The sequence below is a fragment of the Pelophylax lessonae genome, assembly GCF_965119305.1.
Source record: "Pelophylax lessonae genome assembly, chromosome: 7".
NCBI classification, from domain to species: Eukaryota; Metazoa; Chordata; class Amphibia; order Anura; family Ranidae; genus Pelophylax; species Pelophylax lessonae.
The window spans coordinates 60,993,271-61,018,045 of NC_138774.1; the positions used below are offsets into that span (position 1 = coordinate 60,993,271).

Here is a 24,775-nt window from a genome sequence, read left to right on the forward strand (position 1 = left end):
CCTACCAATGGATCCTGCTCTCTGGTAGGCAGAGAGCAATCTAAATGTACCTGGCAATCTCTCTGGTAAGCAGAAAGACCCAAAAACTATACTCTCTTCTAGCACCTACCTAGAAGGATGCTACACATCCCCCCCTGCCAAACTGAGCCATGTCCTCACTGGCTCTGGGCATCCGCCCCTACAAAAATACCTGTGCAAAAATATACAAGGAGTATCCCACAAACTTGGAAAAGGGGGAAAAGGGAAATAACATATGTACAGGGCCATGGGGTATACCCCATATGTGGCCAGTAAGTACAATAATTTACGTGAAAAAATAAAGACATCTGCTGTACAAGAATTTACAAATTTACACACAAGTAGCCACTAAGTGTATTATATTAATGAACCCCCCACCAAACAAAAACTGCTTGACAGGACATGGTTAAACACCCTAACTGTACTGCAAATAACATTTGTACATATATAGAGAATGGGAAATGGACAATCTTCCAAGAGGCATGGAGACCACTTGCAAGCCTGCAAAAAAATATAAGCATGCAGCAAATTTACATTCTGTGTACTTACAGTGAGTCTGTCCTCTCTGCAGAGGTGACCTTCTCACCTGAAGAATCTCTTATCACTAGCATTTATGTAGAGACAGCATCCAGCACCCTAAGGGCAACTGTTGACTCGTTGTCCTGTTGTGTTCCTGTTATAGACAAACGTAACAACCCGCCATTCTGACTAACTAAACATATTCCGTACTTTTTTCCATTTGGGAACCACATGACTAGCAAAAAGCAAAGTCCCTCTCAATTTCCAGGGTACTGACCCTTTCCTACTCTAGTCAGACCCACAAGCTAGGATGAAGGGGTGTGGCATCCATCCGACTGGTGTTCACAGTGTCCTTCCCTCTGCAACACCAAGGCAACACATCTTCTCCTGGCGGCACGCTGTCATTTCTGGAGCCTTAGCAATAGCTGGTCAACTTGTGAGTGTCTGTAAGTACTCTTCAAGAGGCCCTTCCTCTCCGGCAAACCCTTTCTCTGAAGAGACAATAAGCCATTACCCTTTTTCTTTCTTAAAAGGTAGCAACTAAAAGTTAATGGCCCATGGCCAAAAGGATCTTCACAAAGCATCTTTGTGAACTAGGGGTTTACCCCCTCCAGGTAGCAGCCCCTGGCTTTAACAGGAGAAGTCCTCTGTGGCAGAGGTTCAATGACCCCTTCATCATTTGCAAGGATAGAAGGGAAAGGGGATCTGGGAAAATGGCTTTTAGCCCCAACAGCAACATTTTAACAGTGGTAATTCTTCAGGACCAACAGCCACTTTGTAACTGTAGCACCCTCCTAGGTAGGTGTTAGATAGAGAGTATAATTTTGGATCTTTTCTGCTTACCAAAAAGATTGCCAGGTAAATCTATATTGTTCTATGCCTACCAGAGAGCAGGATCTGCTAGTGAGGTCTGCTCCTGGTGCTCAGGTACAGCTCAGTTTGTCTGAAGAGTGTTTCACACTGGTCCAATAGCGAGGCATATTGGACAGTGGGAGGAAACATGACAAATGAGTGCACAGGCATTTAGAACAGCTCTGGTGATTGGCAAAGGAATGTGCCTCTGTGCATGCTGGAATATTGTATAAATGCCAAGGGCACATGTGCGGCTGCCCCTCCTCTGTACAAGATCCATGCGGACTCAGGTGGTCGACCTGAGGGCCTGAGAGTTAGAAAGAACCTGAATCCAGAGATCCTGCCGAGCTGACTGGAAGGGAGACACTGGAAAGGATCTGATTCTGTATACAGTGAGTACAGATCTGTGTCAAGGGGCCTGTTCTGAGGTGGCCATCCCTTCAGCTTGAAGAGTCAGTGGATGGATGTCAGTAAAGGGGATACTAGAGAGTGTCCTGAAAATAATGTAGTGTATCAAGTCTGCTGCTGGAGAGAGAGCAAGAAGACTTAACCCCTTCCATACAAGTGGCAGTATGGTTAAAGCTGTGTGACTGCTTCAAAAAGTAACCTGGTGAGGCCAAGTGAGAGTTGTCCTTATCAACTGTAAATAGTTTGAGTTGGAGTATCCCACTATTCCCTTCTTCCCATCCCAGTTCCATAATAAATACCAAAAAAACAAAACCCCTGAACTGTTTATTTTTTTTCCCTGAACTGTTTATTGAGCAATGAGCCATTGGGAGTAAGGATGGATGTGTGAACTGTCCCTAAGCAACTGTCTGCAGGTAATCAGAGGAGGCTCAAGAAGTCCTCATACAGCAAGCCCTACGGGAACAGTGCTACATAACATACAACTCTTTCAATTAGATCAAGAACTCGGCATACCTCAGTAGTAATGGTCAGGATAAGGTATACAAACCATCTTGCCTTTAGGACTCAAAATGATAATGGCCCAAGGTTCATCTTTCTAATCTGGATGGTTGACTTCCACTCGATCAATGTATATCAACGGCCCCAGATTCCAATTTTCTTTGATGGATAGGAAGGTTTCCCACAGCTTGGGGCCTGGACGGATTTGGATGCAGCTTGGGGACATATAGAAAGTCCCAGACAGCTTCTTCACACTAAGCCTCCCTCTTGCTTTCGATTTCCTCCATTATCTCCCATGGAGCATATTGATATCATAAATGTCATGAATCATATCCATATTGCATAACCACCTTCCTCTGAATGAGTCGTTGGAAACAAGAGAACCTGTGAAGGATCTCCTCTCCGAGGTGGGGCATCCGGGGTCTCCACTTTAGAATAAGCATTGTTCTGTGCTAGGGCACGAGTGTAGGGCAGGGATAATTCTGGGACCCTTGTGGCATAGGCCTCACAGAACCTGACATTCCTCCCACACCTCATGCGAACGACGCTTCAGTTTCTTCACTAAATGAACTGGAGCTTGGAGGACTTCTTCTTCCTTCAGTTCCCCAGTCCCACTCAGTCTTCACATCTGATTCCCTTTCCCTCTTCCAGGGGTTTGTATCGGCCTTCAAATCTGGGTGATCCCACATTAAGGATCCCTGCCTCCTCCTCACTGGACGAACTGGAGGACCTCAGCTTCTGGATCCATTGAAGGCCCTCTGCCTCTTTAGGATCTGGCCTCTTGTTGCTGCGACCGCAAGCAATGCATCTTGTGACCGCTGCTCGGCCCTCACGACTTGTGTGCACCTCTGAAATATGGGTTTCCTAGGTTTGGCAGATGGTTGTGCGGGTCTACACCACTGGTCCTGGTCCGAGTGGTGTTCTCAGCACTCCCTGTCCTCCCCCAAAGGAAGAAGCCACTACTGGCAATAGCAGTTCAGAGGTGGTTCCTACTTCCCACTTCACATATAGTCTTCTGGGCTGGCAATCGCTCTGCTCCAATTTCAGCAACTTGTCACCGCAGTGCCCACACTGGCCCTATGCTCGCAGCCTCAGATACATTCAAGCATCTGCCACATACCAGTCCAAGATACAGTACTTTTTGTCTCCTCCACTGCACAATTCCAGATTTCCCTTGGGCATCAATAGGACTCCTGTATCTAACAGGGTCAGATTCTAAATCTCAGTCTGCTCTGCAGGATGTCCGCCAACACGTGGGATAGCCTCTGTGCTCTGGCTCACTCCAGCATCTTACTCCTCCACACACATGTCTTCTTAGCTACACCCGATGGTGGAAGTGATGTCTTAGCTCACTTCATCTATTCGGATTGGTGGCCCGCAGACGGTGACTCCGCCACGTCCCCAGACTCTCCGGTGGTGACTACTCCTGCTAAGCAGATCTCTTTGGTGTGCTCTCTTCCGCACGATGCAGTAACCCCTTCGCTGCTATCATAACACTGCTCAGCCTGCATGAATAGAACTTCAATTCAGATTGTGTTCCCTGCCACAGACACACATGCATCTGCCTCTTCTATCTTTACTTGAGCTCCCATTACACCTTTTCGTTCACATGTCAACCAAACTACCCCACTGCTGCTGGAAAGTGTCCTGCTGTTACCGACTGCACGGCAGACATTTTCTTCTACAGCACATGTACTGAAACAACCCCTGACACGCCGATCCCCACGTCCCAGGTTGCTGCCTTCTTGGCCATAACTTGAAAGCACACTTGCACTGATCACTGTAAAGCAAAAATTGCTTTCTTACACAGTAAAGTACATTCTTTCTTCGCTGACACTCCAGCACTTTACATGAGAAGACATAGCATTTCTTGGGTATATATCCGATCGTTACTGGTAGCAACCACTGCTGTAACTCAGAGGAAGATCCCGGACGAAGCCTCCCAATGTAGCACTATCCCCGTGGGGTTTGCTGTGTGATGACTTCTTGGGCCTTCCAATGGTTACCTTGCAGACAGTCACTAGGAGATTTTCACACATCCATCCTTACCCCTGATTGCTCGTTACTCAATAAACAGCCCAGAGTATTTGGTTTTGTATTTATTGTGGAACTTGGATGGGAGAAGGGAATAGTAGGATACTCCAACTGAACTATTCACAGTAGAAAGAACAACTCTTACTTGGCCTCACCGGATTACTTGTGGAAGCAGATACACTGCTTTAACCATACAGCCACTTGTATGGAGGGATTAAGTCTTCTTGCTCTCCCTATAGCAGCAGACTTGATGCAACTACTTTATCTTCAGGACAATCTCTAGCATCTCCTTGACTGACACCCGTCCACTGACTCTTCCACTGAAGGGAGGGCCCTCACAGGACAGGCCCCTTGACACAGATCTGTACTCACTCTAGGCAGTATCAGATCCTTTCCAGTGTCTCCCTTCCAGTCAGCTCTGCAGGACATCTGGGTTCAGCTCCTATCTGACTTTCAGACCCTCAGGCCGACTACCCAAGGCCGTATGGCAGCTTCTACAGAGGTGGAACAGATGCCCCCACCCCTCCGGGACCCCGCTCTCCAGCCGAAGACCCCAAGTACATGTGCCCTTGGCATGTATAGAGCGCAGGTCTGGAAAGCAGGGCCACTGATAAGGCAGTACAGCCAGCCCTCCTGTACTGGGCACCTTCTGAATAGGAGGGACAGCTGTACTATCTTGCAGACACCAATCCTCTTTTGCTTCCCCCTGCAACACTGCCAGCTTCTCCTCCTCTTCCTTTCTCCAGCTATACTGCAGGAGGATTAGTTCTAGCACATGCACCCCTTCCATCTGCTATCCAGGCCCCCTGGGTGCCCCTTACCCCTGCAGCACTGCCAGCTTCCCTCCTCTCCTTTCCCAACAGATTTTGGTTACAACCCCTTCTGGGGATATGTTTCTCTATAAGTAGTGACGTTAATTGTTTGATTTTATCATTGTATGTTATGTCAGTCCTCTGTTATCACATATGCATGGTAGTCCATGCTTAGTTTTATTGTTCTTTATACAAATAAAATGTAATTTTGGTTTTATAAACGGTTCTTTGTCTGATCCTTCTACTCCCACTGGCCCGCAAAGCCCCATCTTTTTCTGTCATTTTGTTTTTGTAAATCCTTTCCCATCGAAAGCTTCTGTGGGCACATAGGGGGATGTTTCAGGATGGAGGGCAGGGGAAGGGGCCAGTAAATATGTTGTTTATTGGCCCCTACCTTTCCTGAATGAACACAATGAGCGATAGGTATCAATCAGTCACGTGTCTATTCACAAATGAAGCATAGCAAACCATGTTTTCTATGCTTCAGTTTGTGAAAGAGCAGGAAGCTTGAAAGCGCTTTGTATTCATTCATTTGTGCAGCTGAGGCTACAGAGAAAGAGACTAATAAATCTACAGTATGTCCTCAGTCACTCTCAGCCCGGGAGGGGGTCCTGTCAGGTAGGCTGTATGTGACCCCTGTGATTTCTAAAAGCAGCCTTGCTGGGGAGGGATCCAAGGAAATCACTGTGCTGTGTAGCTTCAGCATAAAGCTGATAATTAGCAGTAGCCAGCAAACACAAGTAAACTCTGCTCTGAAGGAATGCTGAAAGATCACATACAACTGCAGTGTGCAGAAAACAGCCAAATCTTACTCTGCCCTTCATAATCATCTAATAAAGTGCAGGGCTTTTTTTCTGAGATCGCCTTTTGCATCCTCTTTCTTATTTTTGTCTGTCTAAGGCCCCTTTCACACTAGTAGACCGATAGGGTCCGCCTTTACATTTTTCAGGTGGACCTGATCGGACCCTCCAGTCGCCTCTATGGAACGGAGGGTGTAAACTGACATGTATCCGCTTACACCTCCCTGCATCTGATCTGGCACTATATTTAAAGGTAATTATAGTAATTGCCGGGAGAAAGGAGTTTGGGAGAGCTGGGCTAATGCCCAGTGTTCATGAGGCTTTATGCCGAGATTGCACAGCTCAGTGCTTTCCCTGGATCTCTCCAGACTTGCCTAAACACTGTGACTGTGCAATCCCTTTGCTGAAGCAGAACACTTTAATCATTTGTGTAAGTGGATATTATTATTTTATCAATAAACAGTTTTTCTACTGACACCTCCCTTCACTCTGTCTAACTTAACTGTTTTGAAGCTGGATCTTGTCCAAGATCTCTTGATGTTGAAGCTGCGGTTGATAATTAGCCCTCTCCTGGATTAAGAACTCATTTAGTTGGCCACTACCCTATCCATTTTGCAGACGGCTGCCGATGGATATCTTTTCCTTACACTTTTGAGGACAATATTAGCTTATGAACATTTACATTGTTTTTTAATTTATTTAGTACTGGTAACTGATTAATTTTTAGCATTCCATTCCACTTTTTTTCTCTCTAGTGTAGCGCTACCCCCACAGGGGCCACATAATAATACTTGTCCCCAATAGTTGCCCTGACCTTGCCTGGACCTCCTTACACCTCTGACACTGGATTCAGACATATTTCAACAGTATGAAATAATAATGCAATAGACACGATTCTTTAGTGACACCTCTATTATATTAGGATTGTTCAACACAGTAGACCACAAGAATAATGGGCTTAGGATGTACAACCCCAGTTAATGCATAAAAGCAGAACACTGATAAAATAGAAATAACCGAATAGCACTTTTAACAGATTATGCAATAACAAGCAGTAAGCCTCAACTATTTAATTGCAACACCAGCAGCATGAGGGGGAAGAAAAGGCTCGTTGACTTATCAGCTCCCTCCGGGCCACAGGCGCTACAATGAGGAATGCAGAGAGTTATGAATGAATTATGAATAAATAAATTGCATAAATAGATAAAAGCAACCGAATTTGAATTGGAATGACCTTAGAAGAGAGAAGCTCCCTTTTAAACAGAGATTGCAACGTAAAGTGGCCCTAAAGGCAAACGATTTTTTATCTTAATGCATTCTGTGCATTAAGATAAAAAAATCTTCTGTGTGCAGCAGCCCCCCTAATACTTACCTGAGCCCCATCTTGATCCAGCGATGTTGCACGAGAGGCTCGGCTGTCCTGGACTCTCCCTCCTGATTGGCTGAGACGCACAGCGGGGGCCATTGGCTCCCGCTGCTGTCAATCAAAGTCAGTAAGCCAATGAGGAGAGAGGGGTCGGAGACGAGCCGCGGCTCTGTGTCTGAATGGACACAGAGTAGCGGCTCGGCTCTGGTGCCCCCATAGCAAACTGCTCGCTATGGGGGCACTGAACAGGAGGGAAGGGCCAGGAGGGCTGGCGAGGGACCCAGGAAGAGGAGGATCGGGGCTGCTCTGTGCAAAACCACTGCACAGATCAGGTACGTAAAACATGTTTGTTATTTTTAAACAAAAGAAAATACTTTAGTATCGCTTGAAGTCCTGTGATGTTTAACATACAGTAGTTACATAGTTAGTGAGGTTGAAAAAAGACATCCGTCCATCCAGTTCAACCTATGATGTGCGTGTGTGTTTGCTGTTAACCGTACATTGTATACCCCTGTATGTTGTGGTCTTTAAGGTGCCCATCTAATAGTTTTTTGAAACTATCAATGCTCCTTGCTGATACGACTGCTTGTGGAAGAGAATTCCACATCCTTACCGCTCTTACAGTGAAGAACCCCCTACGTATTTTAAGGTTAAACCGCCTTTCCTCTAGTTTTAGTGAGTGGCCACGTGTCTTATTGTATTCCCTTTCTCTTAATAGTTTGTTCCTTATGCTAGGGTCGCCAGTACAGTATTTGTACATTGATATCATATCCCCCCTCAATCGTCTCTTCTCCAGAGAGAATAAGTTCAGTGCTTGTAGTCTTTCCTCATAGCTCATGTCCTCCATTCCCCTAATTTTTTTTTGTTGCCCTTCTCTGGACTCTCTCCAGTTCCAGCACATCTTTGCTGAGGACCGGTGGCCAGAACTGGACAGCATACTCCAGATGTGGCCGGACCAGAGTCTTGTAGAGAGGGAGAATAATATCTTTATTTCTGGAGTGAATCCCCTTTTTCATACATCCCAGTATTCTGTTGGCTTTGCTTGCAGCGGCTTGGCATTGCATGCCACTGCCAAGCCTGTTGTCTACCAGTACCCCCAGGTCCTTTTCCATCCTAGACTCACTCAGAGGTCCCCCCCCCCCTAGTGAGTAGCTTGCTTTCTGGTTTCTGGCCCCCAAGTGCATTACTTTACATTTTTCAACATTAAACCTCATCTGCCATGTAGTTGCCCACCCCATTATTTTGTTCAGGTCCGCTTGTAAGGTTTCCACATCCTGCATAGACAATATTGGCATGCTTAGTTTAGTATCATCCGCAAATACTAAGATTGTACTAGATATCCCCTCCTCCAGATCATTTATGAATAAATAAACAGGATTGGTCCCAGGACAGAACCCTGGGGGACCCCACTTTACACACCCGCCCAATCCGAGTACTCCCCATTAATCACCACCCTTTGCACTCTCCCCTGGAGCCAGTTCTCTATCCAGGTACTCACCTTATGGTCTATACCTACCTTCCTTAGTTTGAACAGTAAGCGTTTGTGGGGAACAGTGTCAAAGGCCTTTGCAAAGTCCAGATACACCACATCAACAGGCTTACCTTTATCTAGGTGGCAGCTCACTTTATCATAGAAGGTTAATAGATTGGTTTGGCAAGAACGATTTTTCATGAATCCATGCTGATTACTACTAATAATACCATTTTCATTACTAAAGTCTTGTATGTGGTCCCTTAACATCCCCTCCAAAATCTTGCAGACTACTAATGTTAGGCTGAACGGCCTATAGTTACCCGGGATATATCTCTGCCCTTTTTCAAATATTGGTACCACATTGGCTTTTTTCCAATCAGCTGGCACCATACCCGTCTGTAAACTATCCTTAAAGATCAAGAATAATGGTCTGGCAATCACCTGGCTGAGCTCTTTAAGAACCCTCCGATGCAAACCATCCGGTCCCGGTGATTTATTTATGTTAAGTTTCTCTAGTTTAGTTCTAAGTCTGTCTTCTGTTAGCCATGGCAGTACTTCCTGAGGTGTGTTATTTAGTTTGGCCTTACAAGCTGGGTTAGTGTAGCCCCCCAATTCTTTTGTGAAGACTGAAGAGAAAAATGTATTTAACACTACCGCCTTTTCCCTGTCCTCTGTGGCCAAATCTCCTTTGTCGTCTTTTATGGGGCCAATGTGTTCTGGCCTCGCTTTCTTACTGTTTATATACTTAAAGAATTTTTTGGGGTTATTTTTACTCTTTTCCGCTATATGTCTCTCGTGATCTATTTTAGCCGCCTTGATTTCGTCTTTTCATTTCTTATTACACTCTTTGTAATGCTTGAATGATGCCAATGACCCCTAAGCCTTGTATTTTTTGAAGGCCTTTTCTTTAGCATTAATATGCATTTTTATGTTGGAGTTTAGCCACCCAGGGTTTAGTTTTGCTCTTTTAAATTTATTTCCCTTTGGAATGCACTGGCCAATCCCTTTGTTAAGTATGCTCTTGAAGCACTCCCATTTTTCCTCTGTGTTCTTTGTTTGACTACAGGACTACAGGTCCCAAGATCCTCAGCTGTAGAAGAACTGTATATATTTTACTAACAGGAAGTGATGTAGTAGTCCCAGTTCTGGGCACTAGGGGTAAAATGATTAATTATAGTCTTACCTGTACATGTCCTTGAATGGCATAATGATATAGGCACCTGGCTACACTAGTATCTCTAAAGTGATCTACCACCCCCCCTGTACCAGTATCAACCTTTCTTGATGACTTCTCTGCCTGGCTACCCTACTTTCTCTCTTCTGAAATCCCCACAATCATTCTCAGAAACTTCAACTCCCTATTAATACTAACACTCCTTAGAGGTGTACCGAACTGTTCGCCGGCGGACAGTTCCCGGCGAACTTAGCATGTTCGCGGTCGCCGCTGCGGGCGAACATATGCAATGTTCGGTCTGCCCCCTATAATACATCATTGAGGCAAACTTTGACCCTGAACTTCACAGTCAGCAGGCACATTTCCAGCCAATCAGCATACCTCCCTCCCACACCCTCCCACCTCCTATAAATAAGCAAGGGCAGCATCCATCTTAGATCATTCTGAAGCAGTGTGTGTTAGTGAGAGCAGGGAGAGCTGGTGCTGCTGCTGCTGTTAAGCTAGGGACAGTTGTTAGTCAGTGTTCCTGGTCTTGCTAGTCAGTGTTCTTGGTCCACTACTGCTGTAAGGACAGCATCCTAGTGTCCCCAAAAGGGCTGGTAATTGAGTTTTTTCTATATATATATATATATATATATATATATATATATATATATATATATATATATCTAGTGTCCCTAAAAGCCCTTTTAAGGGCTGGTAATTGAGTTTTTTCTTTTTATATATATATATATATATCTATTGTACACTGCAGTTGCCTGCCCGCTGTGTGTGAGAGGCCACAGACCCACCACAGACTGTACTGTGTGCACACCACACTCATTTCGGGTGGCACAGTACCTTGCATTTTGAAAAATATTTTTTTTTTCCTCTGTCATAATTGCAGTGAGTGCTGTGTCAGGTCCACAGAGTGCACTGTACCCACTGCAGTGCACTGCCCACCACTGATATATATACAGTGGCACAGCATCTTGTTGCAAATTGAAAAAAAAAAATATTTTTTATTATTGCAGTTGCCTGGGCTGCCAGTGACTGTCAGGTCCACAGAGTGTACTGTGCCCACTGTAGTGCCACTGCGTGCCCACCCACCACCAAAGTAAAAATATATATATTTTTTTTATAATTGCAGTTGCCTGGGTGCCAGTGACTGTCAGGTCCACAGAGTGTACTGTGCCCACTGCAGTGCCACTGCACACCCACCACTGATATATACGGTGGCAGGCATGACTTTTTTTGGATTAGTGTCTGGGGGGGTCTAAAAAGCGTACCTGTGAAGTTTCAGCTCTGTAGCATGTCCAGAACCAGAAAAAAAAGATCATATAGGTGTAAAAGGGGTTCCCACCATCCCTGCTCTACTGAAAAATGATCTTTTTTTCTGGTTCTGGACATGCTACCGAGCTGAAACTTCACAGGTACACTTTTTAGACCCCCTAGACACTAAATCACACAAAAAAGTTCTTAAAAATGGTCATTTTTGATAGAGAGCCAATTATTGGAAAACTTAAAAAAAAAAAAAAAAACTTAAAAAAAAAATAAATTTCTTTGGATTTATTGTCTGGGGTGTCTAAAAAGTGTACCTGTGAAGTTTCAGCTCTGTAGCATGTCCAGAACCAGAAAAAAAAATAGAATTAGGGTTAGGGCTAGGGTTACGGTTAGGGTTAGGGCTAGGGTTAGGGTCAGGGCTAAGGTTAGGGTTATTTTTAGTGCTTAGGGTTAGAGGGTTAGAGTTAGAGGGGTAGGGGTAGGGCTACGAACTCCAACCCTAAGTATCTCACCGTAACCCTAACCCTAGCCCCTAACACTAAACCTAACCCTCTAACCATAACCCTAACCCTCTAACCTTAACCCTAACCCTCTAAGCCTAGCCATAAAAATAACCCTAACCCTAACCCTAACCCTAGCCCTAGCCCTAGCCCTAGCCCTAGCCCTAACCCTAACCCTAACCCTAGCCCTAACCCTAACCCTAGCCCTAAGCCTAACCCTAGCCCTTACCCTAATTCGTAATTTTTTCTGGTTCCGGACATGCTACAGAGCTGAAACTTCACAGGACCCCCCAGATGCTAAATCCAAAGAAATTTTTTTTTTTTTTTAATTTTTCCAATCATTGGCTCTCTATCAAAAAGGACAATTTTTAATAACTTTTTTTGTGTGATTTAGTGTCTGGGGGGGGGGGGTCTAAAAAGTGTACCTGTGAAGTTTCAGCTCTGTAGCATGTCCAGAACCAGAAAAAAAAAGAATTAGGGTTAGGGCTAGGGTTAGGGTTAGGGCTAGGGTTAGGATTATTTTTAGTGCTTAGGGTTAGACGGTTAGGGTTAGAGGCGTAGGGGTAGGGTTACTAACTCTAACCCTAAGTATCTCACCGTAACCCTAACCCTAGCCCCTAACACTAAACCTAACCCTCACCCTTAAAGCCCAGTTCCTGTCCCATTTTGGTCGGTTCTGGTCTGTTTGCGGTTGTTTGCGGTGCGTTAAACGGGGAGTTTGGTCTGTCACTGTGAAGCGGGCGTAACCCTTACACTACCTGATCGATACAACATCATAGCTGATCGTATACACACACTGGATGTTTTAAAGTACGTTATTCCAAACAATTTAGGAATTTTAGGTGATTTATGCCCTTTATGGAATAAAACCCGACTCTGCGTCAACTACGTAATTTTCCATGGGAGTTTTGCCATGGATCCCCCTCCGGCATGCCACAGTCCAGGTGTTTGTCCCCTTGAAACAACTTTTCCATTACTATTGTGGCCAGAAAGAGTCCCTGTGGGTTTTAAAATTCGCCTGCCTATTAAAGTCTATGGCGGTTCGCAATGTTCGCCGGTTCGCGAACATTCGCCGATGTTCGCGTTCGCCGTTCGCGAACGGCGAATTTTATGTTCGCGACATCACTAACACTCCTGCCACTTCCAAACTTCTCAGTCTAACCTCCTTCTTTGACCTGAAGCAATGGTCAAATCCTTGACCTTGTTTTCTCCCACCTATGCACTCTGTGCAACCTTTCCAACTATCCTTTCCCTCTCTCTGATCCCTACCTCAGTTTCACTCTCTCTCTCTCTCCTCCACCTCCTCTCCCTCCAACTGACTTACAGTTACTGTACCTGTAGAAACCTACACCATTTCAACCCTTCTCTCCTCCACTCTGCTACTGATCACCTCTATGACAAAATCGCACCCCTGTCCTGCACCAACCTAGCCACTTCTATCTACAATGCTTCACTTTTAGCCTCCCTTGACACACTGGCCCCCCTCACTACCAGACATGGGAGTAAGTCACACATGTGCAAGTCACAAGCAAGTCTCAAGTCTTAACCTTCAAGTCTCAAGCAAGTCCCAAGTTACTGTGGCGAAAAGCAAGTCAAGTCGAGTTCCTGCTAGAAGTCAAGCAAGTCAAGTCAAGTCATTTATTTTGGTCAAGTCACAAATCAAGTCAAAATACTAAATTACCCCAATTTTCACCTTTAAATCAGTTAAAAGTCAGTGGTCAGGAAAGGGTTTGTTTTATTTTCAGCATTAACAAAACTGCTTAGTGCTTTTTTCTTGGCATAATAAAGAAACACTTTGAATACCCAAACAGCTCAAAATCCTTCGTCCGGTCATTTTTCAACACCACAGTCACTAAAAACATGTTAAGTATTTCCATTGTTAAACAGCAAGTGTCCTAAAAATCAGAACACACCAAGGTGTTTTAAGTGACTGTGGTGTCAGAAACATAACAGGCACATTCATTTTGCTTTAACACATCTTGAGAAAATGCAAATATTTAATAACTTAAAAAAGTAAAGTCATTTCGAGTCATATGTCTCAAGTCAAAGTCAAGTCTCAAGTCATGAATACCAAGTCAAAGTCAAGTCGAGTCTTTTATTAATTTTAGTCAAGCAAGTCTCAAGTCCTCAAACTGGTGACTTAAGTCTGACTTAAGTCAAGTCATGTGACTCAAGTCCCCCACCTCTGCTCACTACACATAGACTCAGGCCCGACCCCTTCAACTTTGGCAAACAAATAACACTAGAAGTCTGAAAAAGTATAGCTGTGCTCCTGAGCGCCTATGGCGTAAGACTAGCTCTCAGAAAGATTTCAACCAATATAAATCTGCCCTTCAAAAATACAATTCCAGTCTCCACACTGCTAAGCAGACCTATTTTATCACTCTCATTAACAACTTATCATCCCGTCCCTGGCAACTCTTCTCTACCTTCAATTCTCTACTTCGTCCTCCACTGCCTCCACCCACTAACTCACTCACTGCCCAGGAGTTCGCCAATCACTTCAAACAGAAGATTGATACAATTCCTGAGGAGATCTCTGCTGTTCAGATACAGTACCTTCCACGCTTTACACTTCATGCCCACAGGTACAATCACTAATTCCCTCTTTCAACCCCACCACTATAGGTGAGATTGCTAAACTACTTGCTAACATCCACTTAACCACCTGCCCTCTGGATTCTGTTCCCTCACAAATGCTACGTTCACCCTCTGGCTCTATTCTACACTCTCTAACCCACATCTTCAATCTCCCCCAACTCTTTAAACATGCACTAGTCAGCCCCATACTTAAAAAGCACTCACTGGACCCAACCAATCTTAACAACCTACGCCTTATTTCCTTGCTCCCCTTTTTTATCCAAACTCTCTGAAGGTCTGGTCTACAACTGACTGAGCAACCACCTTGCTGAGAATAGCCTTCTTGATCCCCTTCAGTCTGGATTTCGGCCCCAACACTCCACAGAAACTGCTCTCCTGAAACTAGCAAATGATCTACTAATGGCCAAAATCGATGGACACCATTCTGTATTCCTACTCCTGGACCTTTCTGCTGCCTTTGATATGGTTTACCACCCCCTTCTCCTCAAAAAACTCCACGCCTTTGGTCTCTGTGATTGTAATCTTCACTGGTTCTCTTCCTACTTATCCAACCACACCTTTTGTAGAATTGTAGCGTTTCTTACAATTCTACTTCCTCCTCTCCTCTTCCTTTCTCTGTTGGGGTCCCCCAAGGTTCTGTTCTTGGACCTCTCCTATTTTCAATCTACACCTCCTCTCTGGGTCAGCTGATAGCCTCCCATGGCTTTCAATACCATCTCTACGCTGACGATACCCAAATCTATTTATCCACCTCTCAGCTCACTCCCTCAGTCTCCTCACGTATCACTAATTTACTAGCAGATATATTAGTCTGGATATCACACCACTTCCTCAAACTCAATCTATCCAAATCCGAACTTATAATTTTTTCTCCACCACATACCCCTTCCCCTGATTTCTCTGTCAAAATCGATGGCACAACTATCCCATCCCTACATTCCAAGGCCCTAGGTGTAGTCCTGGACTCTGAACTCTCCAAGCCCCAAATCCAATCACTGTCCAAATCTTGCTGTCCCAACCTCTGGAACATCTCCAAAATATGCCTATTTCTAACCAATGACACAACAAAGCTCCTAGTTCACTCCCTGGCCATCTCGCGCTTCAACTACTGCAATTCCTTTCTCATTGACTTACCTTTACATAGGCTATCCCCCCTTCAATCCATTATGAATGCTGCTGCCAGACTCATCCACCTTACCAATCGCTCAGTGTCCTCTACTCCTCTCTGTCAATCCCTCCACTGGCTTTCGCTCACCCAACAAATTAAATAAAAAATAAAAATACTAACAACATCTTTAAAAACCATCCACAATTTAGCCCCCAGCTACATCACTAGCCTAGTCTCAAAATACCAACCTGATCATTCTCTTTGTTCCTCTCAAATCCTCCTGATCTCTAGCTCCTTCATCACCTCCTCCCATACTTGCCTCCAGGACGTTTCCAGAGCCTCTCCAATCCTATGGAACTCCTTACCCCAATCTGTCCGATTAGCTCCTTCTCTATTAGCTTTTAGACGATCCCCAAAAACCCTCCTTTTCAGAGAAGCCCATCCTACCCACACCTAACAATTGTACTTCCATTTTCTTCATCAGTTTATCCCCCCACAGTTATTGCCTTTTGTTTCACTTGACTCTCCCTTCTAGATTGTCAGCTCTAAAGAGTAGAGCCCTCTAATTCCTCCTGTATTGAATTGTATTGTAACAGTATTGTCTTCCCTCATATTGTAAAGTGCTGCGCAAACTGTTGGCGCTATATAAATCCTGTATAATAATAATAATAACAATAATAACTGTATCCACTTTGCTAACAGGAAGTGATGTAGTAGTCCCAGTTCTGGGCACTAGGGGTAAATAGATTATTTATAGTCTTACCTGTATATGCCCTTGAATGGCATAATGATATAGTTGGCACATGGCTACACTAGTATCTCTAATGTGAGGGCAATAGAACCCCTTTAGAAAGTTGTCACTAGAACAGATTACCCCATTAGAAGATTTCTTCTCAACCACTGTTCTGGAGACAACTGTAATGTTTTTAGATTTCCCATCAATTTCCATAACAATGACAATGGTCCTATGATGAGCCCATGATGCCTTGAATTCACTGTATGCCTTCTGTCTTCCGGATTGAATGACGCTGGACATCATGCATAAGAGGAAAGGAAAGAAAAGCTCATTGATGACTGAATAACCCAAGTTTAAAACAAAATTTGCATACAAATCATTGTAAGTAGGCAAATGATTGGAGACCTTCATGCCAGGGTACTTATGTTACTTATTCTGAATTTTGTCTCCCAAATCTGTGGAAAATGGCAAACATCCACCGAAATCCCTCAATGTAGTGTACCATGACTAATACTATGCACAAATGTGCTGTTTTTAAAGGGCTGAGAATGTTATACTAACATTTTTTTTTTGTCTCTCGACTAGATTTCGTCCTATGACATTGTGCCTCGCTATGCTGTCATCTCTTACGCTTCAAATGTAAAAATCATTGCAAGTCTAAATGAAAATTTGAATCCAGAAGAAGTAATTGAGAGACTTAAGATATTTAAATACAGTGGTAAGATATTATACAGGTTGGACTCTTATCAATAACCCCCTGGTACAACTATGTTATTGGACAGCGCAGAGCACCACCTGGTGGGCAATTTGCTTTCAAGAATATTTGATTTGTGAAGTAATCTATAGAGATGGCCTTGCGGTTCACCCGGCGGTCGGTTCGCAACAAATTTTGCTTGTTCGCTACCCGCCAAATTTGCAAACACATGGCGTTGTTTGCAGAGGCCATATTAGTTTACATTGGGGAGAAATTTGACCCATGACACAGCCGTCATGTGGAACGGGACAGCCAATTAAAAAATTTCAGCACATGGACATGCCCCCTACCCTATAAATAGACCTGAGCTGTCGGCCATTTCACATTCTGCTTTTTGTCAGCGTAGGGAGAGGTCAGCTGTATGCATCAGGGAGAGATTGCAAGACACAAATAGCTGTGTTAAGAGCCACAAAAGTCCTTTTCAGGGCTGGTATTTCGGTATAGGTCTACTAGTATCTTTTCAGGTTAGAGGCAGGTATCCAGTCGGTGCTTTAGGGGCAGTTAGAGATTGGCAGCAGTCACACAAATCGCTCTGTTAATGTCCACAAAAGTCCTTTTCAGGGCTGGTATTTCGGTATAGGTCCAGTCTCTTTTCAGGTTAGGGACAGGTATCCAGTCTGTGCTTTAGGGGCAGTTAGAGATCGGCAGCAGTCACACAAATCGCTCTGTTAATGTCCACAAAATTCATTTAAAGGGCTGCAAATTTTTTGGTATTGCTGTGCAGTGCACTATATAGGGGGGGGGAGGGGGGTAATCCACAGTATAATATACTTTGTAGAAAGCATATTATAGTGGATTAGTAGTATTATTGTGCACTGTGCCACATTGTGACAGGTGTGGTGACTGAGCGTTGCTGCAGCAATGCTACAAACAGTGCAAAACTCCCTGGCCAATTTTTTCAACAACTGGTGTGATAGACCAGTGGCCCCACAATACCACATATTGAAGTGGGGTGTTATTTAACAGTATACTTTTCTAAGAGTGTATTTTAGTCCTGCAAAAATGGGGCCTCTCTTGCTGTGTTAACTGTGCTACACACAGTGACAACAGCTACTGCCCAATTATTTGTAGAACTGGTGTAATAAACCTGTGGCCCCCCTATACCACATATTGAAGCGGGGTGTTATCTGAGTATACTTTTACAAGTGTATTTGTGTCCTGCAACAATATTGCCTCTTTTGGTGAGTTGAGTCTGATACACACAGTGCCAAACTCCCTGGCCAATTTTTTCAACAACTGGTGTGATAGACCAGTGCCCCCCCCAATACCACATATTGAAGTGGGGTGTTATTTGAGTATACTTTCATAAGTGAATTTGTGTCCTGCAACAATATTGCCTCTTTTGCTGAGTTAAGTCTGACACACACAGTGCCAAACTCCCTGGCCAATTTTTTCAACAACTGGTGTGATAGACCAGTGGCCCCCCCAATACCACATATTGAAGTTGTATTTTAGTCCTGCAAAAATGTGGCCTCTCTTGCTTTGTTAACTGTGCTACACACAGTGACAACAGTTACTGGCCAATTATTTGTAGAACTGGTGTAATAAACCTGTGCCCCCCCCCAATACCACGTATTGAAGCGGGGGTGTTATCTGAGTATACTTTTACAAGTGTATTTGTGTCCTGCAACAATATTGCCTCTTTTGCTGAGTTAAGTCTGATACACACAGTGCCAAACTCACTGGCCAATTTTTTGAACAACTGGTGTGATAGACCAGTCCAGTGGCCCCCCAATACCACATATTGAAGTGAGGTGTTATTTAACAGTATACTTTTCGAAGAGTGTATTTTAGTCCTGCAAAGATTTGGCCTCTCTGTTAACTGTGCTACACACAGTGACAACAGTTACTGGCCAATTATTTGTAGAACTGGTGTGATAAACCTGTGGCCCCCCAATACCACAGTTTAAAGTGGGGTGTTATATACCTTTTTCCAGATATACTGCGATTCTCTAGAGACTTTTGTCACAGGGTAATTAAAAAACATGACAGGCAGAGGAAGAGGCAGACACTTACGCAGGGGTGGTAGGGGTAGGGCAGGAGCAGTAGGCCGGAGTCAAAGTGTGAAGTTTCAGAAGGTGCTTTCGATTACGTCAAAGGAAGCACCAGACTTGGTTGAGTGGCTCACTAAGCTTTCCTCTTCTGCACCCTCCTCATCCTCTCTATCTGCACCCTCTTCACTCTTTGCTGTGTGCACCCCCAAAGACACCACCACAAACACCACCACATTCCCTCCGCTTGAGTCAATGGAATTATTTTCCGATCCATTACAAGACATTTGCGATGCGCAGCCATTGTTGGCATTGGATCAGGAAGAGGAGGTAGCAACAGCCGCCACTCAGCAGTCTGACGACAGTACTCAGATCAGCCCAAGGAGGTTGGTCAGCGCTGTTTCTGCCTATTCCGAGATCTCGAATGTTAGTGGTGGGGAAGGTGACGTGGATGATGACGTGTCTATGGACGTCACGTGGGTGGCCACAAGAGAGGAACAGGAGGGGAGTTCAGAGGGAGAGACGGACCGGCAGATAGGGAGGAGAGGCAGGCAGAACTTGCATTGCACAAGAGGTACAAAGCAGACTGCAAATGTATCAGGAGCGAGCCATCAACCATGTACAGTCACATCTGGCGCTACCAGGACGCCGGCACATGGCTCCGCAGTGTGGGCTTTTTTAATGTGTCCGTTGCTGACAACAGTGTCTGCAGCCTTTGCAGTCAACGCATAAGTCGCGGTAAGCCCAACACTCACCTAGGGACAACCGCCTTAAGAAGGCACCTGAACTCCCAACACTGTCAGAACCCACAAAGCCACACTCCAGGCTCTCACTGTCCAGCCTCTTCTCCTTCTCCTCTCTCCTCACATTTGTCCTCCACTCCACCTTCCATGATGCCGTCGTCACGTTGTTCTGGAAAAAGGCAGGCTTCTGTGGCCCAAATGTTGGAGTGTAAAAAAATTATGACGCCGGATAACCCTCTTGCCCAACGTTTGACTGCTGGCTTGTTGGAACTGATAGCCCGCCAACTACTGCCATATCAACTGGTGGACTCGGAGGCCTTTCGGAAATTTGTGGCCATTGGAACACCACAATGGAAGGTCCCAGGCAGGAAATATTTCTTGCAGAAGGGCATTCCAGAGCTGTATGGCCATGTTCAGTGGCAAGTGAATATATCTCTGGCACACAGTGTTGGTGCCAAGATACATCTGACCACAGACGCTTGGTCTAGCAAACACAGGCAGGGAAGGTATATCACTTTTACTGCCCACTGGGTGAATCTTCTGACGGCCGTCAAGCATGTAACCCGTGGCACCCGTGTAGATTTAGTTGTACTGCCATGGATTGCATGCAGGCCTGCCTCTTCTTCTCCTCCTCCTCCTCCATCCTCCCTCTTCTCCTCGGCTGACTCCTCCTTTTCTACCGTCTCTTCCACTGCGCCGCCCAAGATCCCCAGAACCTATTCCACATGCCAGGTGAGACGTTGCCATGCTGTGCTGCGTCTGTTGTGCCTGGAAGCCAAGAGCCACACTGGTCCTGCACTCCTTTCAGCTTTGCGTTCACAGGCAGATCAGTGGCTGACACCACTGAATTTGACAGTTGGTAAAGTGGTGTGCGACAACGGTGCCAATCTGCTGAAACAGGGCAAAATAACACACGTGCCATGCATGACACATGTCCTGAACTTGGAGGTGCAGCGATTAGTTGCCAAATACCCTGGGGTCCAGGATGTCTTGCTGCAGGCCAGGAAAATCTCGGGCCATTTCAGAAGATCTTACACAGCCATGGCTCGCCTTGCTGACATTCAGGGGCGTCACAACCTGCCCGTCAGGCATCTTATTTGTGACTGCTCGACGCGATGGAACTCAACGTTGCATATGCTTGATAGGCTGCTCCAGCAGAAACGTTCAGTTAACGACTACTTGTACGAACCCTGTGGCAGTACAGGTTCTGGGGAGCTTGGGTTTTTTTCACCTCTCCAGTGGCTGCTCATGCGGAACGCATGCAGACTTCTGCGGCCATTCGATGAGATCACCAAACTGGTCAGTCACGGCCAGGGCGCCATCAGTGACATCGTACCTTACGCCTTCTTTCTGGAGTGTGCATTGCGTCATGTCATTGATCAAGCTGTCGAGGAGCAGGAGCAGGAAGATGAGGAAGTCGCAATGTTGGATGAATTCCCAGTGGGTGCTACTCCATCTGAGACAAGTCAACAGCAGGAGTCTGAAGAGGAGTCAGAGGAGGATGGTGCTGGGGGGGATGAGGAGGAGCAAGAAGAGCATGCTTTAAACCTTTCTGGGATCCCTGGTGTTATCCGTGGTTGGTGTGGCAGGCGCAGCACTACAAAGTGCCGTATGCGCTGTGGCATTAGAAGAATTGGATCTCTCTGACTTCAGTCTAACCAGACTGTCTGTTACTCTATAAATTCCTCTAATACCGTTCTATGGAAAGCAGTAGGTTTAAAGAGCACACCAAACGCTTAAGATATCTTCTTTATTAACTTCAACTTTTCTTCATAGATAACAGTGACACTTTTGCAGCAGACAGTCCATGTACAACATGTGCTGAATACAGTATAACAAATGGTGGATATATTTCTCTCACTATTGCTGTTTGCTGTTTGAGTTTGTTTGCTTGGGTTTGTTTGCTTGATAGTTTGAATTCGATATAACTTTTGAAGTTTGATAGTTTGATTTCGTGTTCGAGTTTGGTGGAACTACAAGTGAACACATAACTAGTTCAGTATACAGCTCTAATCACATTACTAACAATAGGAACATGTATAACTGTTAATTACCTATTTTTGGCCACTTGCTTCCATAAAACTGCTCTGTGGATCTGTATGTCTATTCAGCTCTCTTCTGTAGTGGAAAATGAGAAGGCTGGCTGAAGCATGAGGCTTCAGAGAAAAAAATATGGGTGTAAGGCTGGCTGTAATTGGCCAAGACTGTTGCTGAGTGTGAGATTGGCTGTGATTGGCCACAAACTCCTTATGGGTAATAAAGTTTAACTCTGTGCTTTCTGGTTTCAACTCTGCTGTGTCTGAGCTTACCTTACATGCATACAAATGAATCTTACAGGCATATTTTTCCTTTGCTTCTGTGAACACAATATACAATTGTTATATGACATCCGAACATGAAATCACAGTAAATAATTCTGCTTTTGTCTCTCACATATAAACATATGCACTGTATTGAGGTTATTAACAGGTCTAGCTGTATATACATGTAGGTCATATTAGCAACCTAGGACAGGTTCTAGCTGGCCAGCTACACTCCCACCAAAATTACCTATAATTCTATGTTCTCTATAGTAGGATTTGAACATGAATTTGGGGAATTTTCTATCAGGTTCTCAACTTCCAAGTGTCTTTTATCACTTTCAAGTAGAACAACTAACTGCTGTATAGGACGTTCCAACTTGAGTGGAGTAGTGAGACGTTTTCCCTTTTGAACAACTGGATAGTCTTTCAAGTATGTCATCTTGACACTTGGCAGCAGTGCTCAATGTTTGTACAACTTTTACTTCTGGATCACCCATAGACAATTCTGTGTAACCTTCACTGGGTATGATCTCCTTTTCCCAAAGGAACTCTGGACCGGTGAACCAATTTGAATTTCTCAATTCTGTTACATTCAGGCCTCTTGAAGCATGATCTGCTGGGTTATGCTTTGTATCAATGTGATGCCAATGTTCCGGATTTGTTATTTCCCGAATTTTCTGAACTCTGTTGGCGACAAAGACATGGAATCTTTGAGCTTCATTATTTATGTATCCTAGGACAACTCGTGAGTCTGTCCAAAAGTATTCTTCATCTATTTTTAACTCTAATTCTTCACTCAGAAACTTGCTTACTGATGCTGAAACAACAGCTGCTGTCAGTTCAAGTCTTGGTATTGTCTGAATACTAGTGATGTCGCGAACATAAAATTCGCCGTTCGATAGAGAGCCAATTATTGAAAAAATTAAATAAAAATAAAAATAAAAAATTTTTTTGGATTTAGCATCTGGGGGGGTCTAAAAAGTGTACCTGTGAAGTTTCAGCTCTGTAGCATGTCCGGAACCAGAAAAAAATATGAATTAGGGTTAGGCTTAGGGCTAGGGTTAAGGTTAGGGTTAGGGCTAGGGTTAGGTTTAGGGTTAGGGTTATTTTTATGGCTAGGCTTAGAGGGTTAGGGTTAAGGTTAGAGGGTTAGGGTTATGGTTAGAGGGTTAGGGTTAGGTTTAGTGTTAGGGGCTAGGGTTAGGGTTACGGTGAGATACTTAGGGTTAGAGTTAGTAGCCCCACCCCTACCCCTCTAACTCTAACCCTCTAACCCTAAGCACTAAAAATAACCCTAACCTTAGCCCTGACCCTAACCCTAACCCTAGCCCTAACCCTAATTCTATTTTTTTCTGGTTCTGGACATGCTACAGAGCTGAAACTTCACAGGTACACTTTTTAGACCCCCAGACAATAAATCCAAAGAAATTTTTTTTTTTTAAGTTTTTTCCAATAATTGGCTCTCTATCAAAAATGACAATTTTTAAGAACTTTTTTTGTGTGATTTAGTGTCTAGGGGGTCTAAAAGGTGTACCTGTGAAGTTTCAGCTCTGTAGCATGTCCAGAACCAGAAAAAAAGAACATTCTTCAGTAGAGCAGGGATGGTGGGAACCCCTTTTACACCTATATGTTTTTTTCTGGTTCTGGACATGCTACAGAGCTGAAACTTCACAGGTACGCTTTTTAGACCCCCCAGACAATAAATACAAAGAATTTTTTTTTTTTTTTTTTAAGTTTTTTTTTTTTTTTTTTTTTTAATTTTTCCAATAATTGGCTCTCTATCAAAAATGACAATTTTTAAGAACTTTTTTGTGTGATTTAGTGTCTAGGGGGTATAAAAAGTGTACCTGTGAAGTTTCAGCTCTGTAGCATGTCCAGAACCAGAAAAAAAGATAATTTTTCAGTAGAGTAGGGATGGTGGGAACCCCTTTTACACCTATATGATCTTTTTTTTCTGGTTCTGGACATGCTACAGAGCTGAAACTTCACAGGTACGCTTTTTAGACCCCCCCAGACACTAATCCAAAAAAAGTCATGCCTGCCACCGTATATATCAGTGGTGGGTGGGCAGTGGCACTGCAGTGGGCACAGTACACTCTGTGGACCTGACAGTCACTGGCACCCAGGCAACTGCAATTATAAAAAAAATATATATATTTTTACTTTGCAAGCTGCTGTGCCACCGTATATATATCAGTGGTGGGTGGGAACGCAGTGGCACTACAGTGGGCACAGTACACTCTGTGGACCTGACAGTCACTGGCAGCCCAGGCAACTGCAATAATAAAAAATATATATTTTTTTTCAATTTGCAACAAGATGCTGTGCCACCGTATATATATCAGTGGTGGGCAGTGCACTGCAGTGGGTACAGTGCACTCTGTGGACCTGACACAGCACTCACTGCAATTATGACAGAGGAAAAAAAAAATATTTTTTAAAATGCAAGGTACTGTGCCTGTGCCACCCGAAATGAGTGTGGTGTGCACACAGTACAGTCTGTGGTGGGTCTGTGGCCTCTCACACACAGCGGGCAGGCAACTGCAGTGTACAATAGATATATATATATATATATATATATATATATAAAAAATACTCAATTACCAGCCCTAAAAAGGGCTTTTGGGGACACTCGATATATATATATATATATATATATATATATATATATATATATATATATATAAAATTACACAAATACCAGCCCTTAGAAGGGCTTTTTGGGGTGCTGTCAGGATGCTGTCCTTACAGCAGTAGTGGACCAAGAACACTGACTAGCAAGGCCAGGAACACTGACTAACAACTGTCCCTAGCTATTAAC

At 44.3% G+C, this 24,775-nt stretch overlaps 1 protein-coding gene across 1 annotated transcript in view; it reads left to right on the forward strand.

The window, feature by feature from the left end:
* LOC309559769 (complement factor B-like) overlaps nt 1-24,775 on the forward strand; it is a 190,574-nt gene that overhangs the window by 63,203 nt on the left and 102,596 nt on the right. The window contains exon 7 of the mRNA XM_082263204.1: nt 16,749-16,881. Within this exon, the coding sequence (XP_082119330.1) occupies nt 16,749-16,881 (133 nt within the window). The remainder of the gene's footprint in view (nt 1-16,748; nt 16,882-24,775) is intronic.